Source organism: Nicotiana tomentosiformis, chromosome 7 (assembly GCF_000390325.3).
Source record: "Nicotiana tomentosiformis chromosome 7, ASM39032v3, whole genome shotgun sequence".
Classification (NCBI taxonomy): domain Eukaryota; kingdom Viridiplantae; phylum Streptophyta; class Magnoliopsida; order Solanales; family Solanaceae; genus Nicotiana; species Nicotiana tomentosiformis.
The window spans coordinates 7385338-7393914 of NC_090818.1; the positions used below are offsets into that span (position 1 = coordinate 7385338).

Genomic DNA, 8577 nt, shown 5'->3' on the forward strand with positions numbered 1-8577 from the left:
GTAGATATTAAAAAAAAAATGGCATGACAATTTCTGCATTTCGATCCAAATAATTCAAACACTCTTACATAAGATACACGTGCATCGCACGCGTCTAGAAATTAGTATGTGTATAACTGTGTGGCCTGCTATTTGTGTAACAATCTTGTATTGACGCATGCTTGCCCACTCTAGGCATCAAGTATTTGGTCAGCTAATATCTTTCCAAAACCGATAAAAGGAAGAAATAGGGTTGACTCCGATTTACAAGATCTACCAGACGATCTACTTTCCAGGTACTGCATTAAACAAGAGTTACATAATAAAGAAGCATCACATAGAAGTCCATCTCTCTCAGTTACAGCAAGTTTTTCAACTAAAATTGAGCAAGACTACATTATGTTAAAATGACCAGTAAGTAAATCTTTTCTCAGACAGCTAGAATGGCTTGGATACACCATGGTATATTTGTGTAAAGTGCTATCAAAATTAAAGGATAAAAAGAAAGTTAGAAAAACAAAATACACGGGGAATAAATTATACACAAGCCTCATTTATCGATCTCCCTTGTTCGCTAAAAGCTTCCACGTATAGTGCTCTGGGAATTTGGGATTTCCTCAGCTGAATATTACTTTGTAGGTGCAACATGTCACCAGGTAACATTCAATTATCGCACAAGACTTCTGCTGTTTTTCTTCATAACTGCTTCAAGGAACCTGTACATCCATTTATCTAGCATGCCTATTATACACAAAACATTAGGCAAATATGTGAGAATGTGTGATCACTGATTAGATTAAAGATTTCCTACTAATTTCACAGTCCAGTTTCTTAACTGCAAGAAACAGCTTTAGGGGAATATCCCTGAAATTCCAAAGAAAAAAAGATTCTAAGAGGAAGCCAAACGAATCAGGGGAAAACACGTCGTCCATAGGTAAATCTATGACAGACTACCCAGGGAAAGTTTAAAAATTTCCCAATATTAGGCCGCTCCCCAAACCTATGACTGCAATATAACCCCCACATAAAAAAAATCGGTATCTAACTAGACAGACACAATATAAACTCCAAATCATTGGCAGATGCCAGGTCTATGCTATTTCAGCGAATTGAATGGAGATCCCTCAACTGCAAACATGGAAAAAAAGATTATAGAACACGGGAGAAAATGTCCCAAGAATTGGTTGAGACTCTTAGAAGATGATCTCCCCAGCAATTAACACTCCATTCTGAATATGCAAGAAAGAAATAAGAATAAAGAAGTCTAAGTATCACATTTCCTGGCACCAAAATACTTGTAAGCATTTTCCACACACCAGAGCAAATGATTTACAATTTCTTCCCACACAACAAAATGCAGAGCATTAAGTTCAACCTTCAAATGACAAGAATGTATGTGCAAAAAGAAGAGTAGAATAATAGCAGGGACTTCTGGCTTATAAGAGAATATTTAACTTTAAAAAATCCTACAGGCTACAGCTAAGTGTTGGAGACAAACCTGTCAAGGCAAATGTACCACCCAGAACTGCACAGAGCCGAGTAATAAAGTGTAGAAAACTGCGACGTTCTTCTCTGATGGTCACAGTGATTGGTGACAAATCATATAAGAAATATACAGCTGCATTAAGTGAGAAAGACAATAAACAAAAAAGTACAACAAAAGATAAAGGGAAAAGGCAACAATTGATAGAAGGAATGTCTGTTGAGTATTTAAGAGTTAAGAGACGCACCTGGCCATGTCCGATCAAACTCATTGATGGGAGAAAAGTATTCTGTTACAGAGAACTGATTAGTTGGCAAAACTTCTTTTGATAAATACCTGTATTCAGTGGGAACAATCTACAAGACAAAAACCAGAACTTCAAAATGCAGAATAGCCAAACAACAGAACATTAGCTTCAAAGAAAAACTTGGTATGAGATCCGCACAACTTAACTAGACCATACATTTCAGCTAAATGTTAATTACTCACCATAAATCCATGGAAATTTCTCACACTTTATGGTATACTTAAAAGATAATTTGGTTGCGGATAGTGGCAGGTACCAGAAACAGAAACTACTCCAGTTATAGAACTGTGTATTTATAAAACTGCTCCTTCGGTCCAAATGCAGGTGTCAAATTTAGTTTCGACTCGACTACTAAGGTTACAGTTGGAAATTTATCATATTTAAATTAAAGTGGGTCCAAAAGTGAAGATAAAGTTGACTTTCAAAAAAATTGAATATTGTTAAGAGTGAAAATAGGTCTCACATTAACCTTTTTTAATACTAAAGTAATTAAAGAGTATTAATAATGATAAACAAAAGTTCTCATTTCAAGTGGATATGATCTTGAGACAGCCTAAAAATGGAAGTAGGACAGGACAGACGACACAGATGAAAATATATGTTGTTAACGATCATTTTTTAGCTAAATATATACGCTGTTGACAATCATGGCCTGATGCAGAAAAAATAGTCTCCTCATTTTCAGTTCAAAGTGGATATGAAGATCATGCACCGCAGTGCATGTCTCCACGAACCGCATTCACCCATTTAGTGCAGCTGTGTAGGCAGCCCAAAAGCTAATTAAGTTATTCTGGGACTATAATTTCCAAAAAAAAAGTCACTTAAGGTCCGATTACCAAGTCATTCTATTTAATGTCGTTCTTATGTGGAGAAAGTATGATTTATGATCTGTATAAACAATCAATTGCACAAAAGTGGAGCTCCCCATTACAATGGAAAAGGTACCTAAATTCAGTGTGCATATCTCCTTTTCACAACGACTCCAGAAAGACGAGTGATAAAAAGTTAAAAAAAAATATTAAAAAACAAGTACAGAAAATAACTGAAGCGAGCAGTTATACAATTTGTTTCATCAGTTCGAGAAAGATGTATGGCTATGTCCAAATACTGTAGCAACATATTCAAACTAAACATCAAATAAATGTCTATAATCTCAAACGAGGGCTACTACTCAAACCTTAATGTAATATTTGAATGTTCCACTTGCCCCGCGCAGAATTCGTTCTGTTCCATCAAGCGGGTTGTGAATACCTGGATATTTGGGCCCAAATGATAAGTCATGGATGATATGGCTCACATTGACATGAGTAGAACCTCCAAAAATCTGCAGTAGTTAAAAACAGATACAAACAGGAGTAAGCAAAAAACAAGAAACATTTCAAATCTGATTTATATAAGAACTTCCAATAAACTAATTCCTAAAGGTCATTATTTTCAAGTCTATTATAATTTTAGCATCTTCCAACTAGAAACCTCCAAAGATAGCTGTTTCATACATAAATAGAAAAGAAAGTTAAATGGAGTAGTCAATATCTTTTAACAGGTTGAGTATCATTGCAAAAATCACACCATAAAAGAACATAGAATCCACGAGAGCTAACCATTTGAGCAACAAAAATATTCAGCCCATGAACAGATATATGGAAATTCCCAGCAACGCGTTGGACATCCAAAACACCATAGACCTGCAATAAACAATACAATTATAATTGCTTATTTAGTCCAAGTGGTATAGCTTGATACTTCCAAGGATAAGGTATGAATCTCCAAACCTTTTTCCTAATCTTATTCTGAGGCATAAAGGAGAAGAGAGAAGGATAACAAATATAATAATAAACCAAAAATGAAAGAGGCACATACTCTGCATCCCTCCCCATTAGCCAATGCTTGCTTAACCTTCTTAATCATATTTTCAGCATCTTGATCGAACCCTTGCAGATGGGTTTTGTTTTCCGAATCTTCATGATGGTCTTTGTGGTCATCTGGTTAAAGTTGTCACTTAGAACCATGTTATTAAACATATGGTATATTTTTATCCAACAAAAAGCATAATGAAATTTCACTAATGTGAAGTCACAAAAAGTTTATACGAGAGTCAGAGCAGAACAGGAAGACATTACCATGTTTATGTTCCTTTTCCACAAGGTCTGACAAATACTCAGTTCCAGTAATATGGCCATCACTATTCAAGCGAAGCTGCAAAAACTCTCAACCATTAAGCAAAGGCTATGCGCCTTTTATTTTATTTTTAAGATTTTAACTAAATAAAATTAAATAATATATTTTTTATTTTATTTTAAAATTTTACTAAATAAAAATAAAAACTTAATTAAAGTCCTTCATGAAAAATATTTAAATCATTTCTCTATTTAAATATACTTATTGTAAAATGAAGCTTAATATTGTCTTTTCTCGTAATTTGACATCCAAAAATACTTTTTGGAAAGATTGGCCAAACAAAATCTATTTATCAAAAACTAAAAAAACACTTCTCAAATGAATTGGTCAAACACAAACTACTCCCCAAAAGTACTATTCAGAAAAGCAATTTTGACAAAAGTACTTCTCAAAATAAGCAGTTTTTAGAAGCTTGGCCAATCATGCTCTAACTACTATAGGATCAATGTATCTTCAGCCTCGCATAAAAGCATGGTACCTATAGTACTGCAATTTGCAACTTATAACTATAAAATCGAAACAAATACACATCAATGACAGGTTAGTAGGATTGGCTACATGAATCCTCTGCACCTATTCAGAATTAGGTCCATTCCAATACTAGGTATTTGTCTTTTAATGCAAATTAGGGGTTCACAAAAGCTAGAGGTTTTCTAAATCTCACAGCTAATCCTAAACAGACATACAAGTCTCTAACCAGAAAAAAAGATTTCTCACAAACATCGGATTGTCATAAACAAAAACAACTAGCCTTAATCCAAACCATTGTTATTGCCAACTGTTTTCAGTGTAACTTGTAACCATAAACACTCAAAATATTTTTAATAGTTCAGTTCTCTTCAGATGCTAATATGTGACTAAAGCAACTAGCCAACTTAAATATGCCAAACATGTCTGGCAGAAGATACAAGGGTGAATTACTAAGTGAAAACAGAATCACTGATTTCATTGTCATACCCCACCACTGCTGCATCTTATCCCTCCCACCCTAAAACAAACACGGAAAGGAAAAAAATCTAAGAAAGATATTATTACCAGATTAAGTCTAATAGTAGTTGCTAGTGAAAGTACGGTTAACATACTACAAGCTAAGGTGTTATGCTTCATCTTGTCATGCGAAACACGGTCACTTTCTTTTCAATTTAATGGGCAAAGCACCTTTTTTTTTTGTTAAAGGTAAGGCAGAGCACAAACTTTCTCAATTCAAAAAGACCAGTTACCTTCCATATGTTTGTATCAAGGTCTACTTCATGCTTCCCCGACATATCAATTGCATCCACACTTAGAACTACCACGGTTGAAGAAATTAGTCAATGTCTGAAGCATTTAGATACTAGATATTTACAACAAAAAAAATGAAACCTTAAAGAGTGTAAGCAAACATAAGACCAGAAGGGGGATCATTTTCCTTACCATCACAAGGTAAAGAGGGGAATGTCATATTGATGTGTATGGGTAGAGTCTCTCCACGTCTCAAGTCAACAGCCATCTGCAAAAGCATAAGTCAGAGCAGAAACCTTTAAACAACTCTTAAGTGGGATAGAAAAGCAGTATTGAAGAGGAGGAAAACCTGATGAACTGTATTTGTGCTAAGATAGTAACTCAGTTCATGCAAAAATAGTGTTGCCATGATAACCAGCCCCACAATGGAAACTTGTGAGAGAAGAAAACAAAGGAGTAAAGTTAGTAAAGAATCAAACTAAAAGAAAAAATTGCAGAATAGAGTAAGCATGATATCTTCTAAATGTCAATTCAAAATTAGCGCCAACTGAAGTAACCAACAACCATCGCAATTCAGTAACATTCCCTATGCACTTGACTAGGCGCAAGGAGCAACTTTTGACAAAAGTGCAGGAAAACGTTTATAGAATCAGCAACCAAGGAATGACCAGACGTAGCATCAATAACTTTAATGAAGAAAAAAAACATCTCCAAAAGTCATGGCAGGTCTAAATATAGTTTATGATCAACTAACTATGAGGAGTTTAGTTGAAAACATATGCGGCACAAACATGAACTAGCACAGCTTAGATATAAAGACACAACACATTTAAAGAAATACAGAAACGATTCAGAATACACAACCTAGCATTTTGTAGCATATAGCTTGACAGTCACTCTAAAGGAAATACCGGGCATCTGAAGTTCAGTTACGTAACTGGCCCTGGTACCTACATTTTCCATATATCTACGGGGTAATTATCATTTAATCCTTTTACATTTAACAATTAACATGGTATCCCGTGGTAAAGCTGCTCTATATGTTAAACATATGATGCATGTACATTGATCAGTTAGCTTTAGTCCTTATTCAAAAATAATACAGGGAGTATGGAGATAATAATAATTATAACAATACCAAAGGCGCCAGATTTAGTCTTCTGTAACAAATGATCTTCCGCACGTGGAAAAGCATCCAGGGCTTTTAGAACTTGCTTCACCCCCATTTCTTCTCTATATTTTCTTCTCAATTTTATAATACTGCAACCAATCAATCAACTATGTCTCAATTCAAAAGGGATTTTAGAAGACTGCCATACAAAAATGAAATAACGTTCGAGATTAGATCAAAGCTAAAAATCAGACATCCCTGGGGAAGAAAAAATCATAAAATTTAAGAAAATTCAGTGATGTGAGGAGTTGTAAATTGTAGAGAGAGAAAGTACCTTGATAGGAGAGAGGAGGAGAGAGCAGGCCGCGGGAGGAGAATCCGATCTCTGATACTTCTCGGAGGGAAAACGACGACGACAAAGATCCTTCGAGAGACCAAGCAAGACTGTTTTCCTATTGGGTTTGGGCCTTTTGGGTTTGAACCGGGTGAAATGCATGTAAAGCCGTTTTTTGGGTGAAATTCAAAAATAGCCAGATTTATAAAATTAAAAAATAGCCATAGTTTTAAAAGTAATCGAAATTTAGCCACTTTTCATGTAAAGATAAATCTGAACGAAAATACTATTCAAGATCTGGAAAATATTCCAGCAGAATATACTCTTCAAATTTTTTACATGTGACCTTTCAGCATAATATACTGCAATTCCAGTATATTATGCTGAAACTCCAGTATATTATGATGGAGTTCCAATATAACTCCATCATAATATACCGAAATTCCAGCATAATATACTGGTCCAGCATAATATGCTGGAAGCTCCAATCTCCAGTATATTATACTGGAACTTTTCGTGCGCTGGAGTTCCAGTATAATATGCTGGAAATTTATACATATGTGCATCAATCTCCGGTATATTATACTGGAACTTTCCGTGTTACAGCAAAATAGTTGTTATTTTTCAATGACTTTGCAAACGCTGGCTATTTTTTAATTACCAATCCGAAAACTGGTTAACCCGTGCTATTTTTACTTGTTTTTAGGACAGTTAGTTATTTAAAGAATAGATAAAATTTACAAAGTATTTAGTATTTAGCCATCCAGAATGGGTGAAGTACACAAATAGCCCTCAAAGTGAATCTTGGATTTTTATCCTTTGCTTGCCCATGGGAGGCACTTCAAGTTTAATAAGTGTTGGCCTCTCACTTGCCCTATGTGCAATACTTTTAACTTTTGACTTTAAAATTCTGCCGATAAGGCAAGTGAGAGTTAAAGATCACCCCCAAAAAGTGTCATATTTTTGTAATTTTTTTTATCCCGAATCAAACTTCAAACCTTGGATATGAAAGTTTCAATTGCGTCCAGAAAATTCATATTTTCATACCTTCGGCTGGAAGTTAGCTTTCGCATTGCATATAATTTCATACTCGAGGTCGAGGGTCGGGAAAAGAAGAAAAAGAAGCAACCACGGGTCTGAAGTTTGCCAATTTTAAAACTAATTATATCTAAAAGTTGTTACATGATGCTATTTCTACATTGAATCCTGGAAGCCAAATTATTAATGGAGAAACCATAGAATGCCATGACTATCATTAAAGCTTACGGTCTAGAAGTAATAATAGGATTTTCGTTAGAGAACGGGTGTGTTTAATTCTAAAAGTATTTCCTCTCCCTTTTCCAATTTCATCTAAATGCTTGACACTTTCGGAATACTTAATTTATTCAATCATATTTATATCTATCTATCTATATCAATATCTATATCTATCTATCATTCTATCTATCTATCTATATTATTTATCTATATTATTATAAAAACACGAATAATTTATGCTAAATGTTGAACGACTAAAATAACCTTGAAATATTGATCGACTTTTATGACCTTAATTATTCGTATAATTTAAGGATATAATTGTAAATTACCTGAGGCTGATTTTTCTTTCCATTTAAACTACGCATACATTAATGCTACATAGCTGACTTTGGGTCAAATTCTTTTTCTTTGCGGCATACTTCTTCTATCCTACTTTTTGTTGGATATATGGCCGATTTGGTTTCTACATAGCTCAACTTTTTTTTTTGTAGCCTTTTCCTTTTTTTACAACAATATTTTTTCTTATTTAATCTTCTCCCATAGAATTCAACTTACTCACCGCCAACTTTTTTTTGGTAGCCTTTTCCTTTTTTGACAACAATATTTTTCCTTATTTAATCTTCTCCCATAGAATTCAGCTTAATTGCACGAATCCATGTAGGAAAAGAATAAGCCAGTTATTCCTATAAAAGATGATATTGTTC

The 8577-nt window shown here is 34.3% G+C and overlaps 1 protein-coding gene across 1 annotated transcript; it reads right to left on the reverse strand.

Moving 5' to 3' along the window:
- Positions 1-279: 279 nt before the first annotated feature.
- On the reverse strand, positions 280-6766 carry LOC104088231 (uncharacterized). Its single transcript, XM_009592874.4, has 12 exons — positions 6614-6766; positions 6307-6428; positions 5518-5600; positions 5361-5436; positions 5168-5235; positions 3890-3965; positions 3630-3751; positions 3371-3454; positions 2947-3093; positions 1710-1818; positions 1478-1597; positions 280-720 (listed from the first exon to the last, which is right to left on the reverse strand). Exons 2-12 carry the CDS (start codon positions 6392-6394, stop codon positions 647-649), a joined length of 1047 nt encoding a protein of 348 aa, XP_009591169.1. The 5' UTR covers positions 6395-6428; positions 6614-6766; the 3' UTR covers positions 280-646.
- Between the last annotated feature and the right edge of the window lie 1811 nt (positions 6767-8577).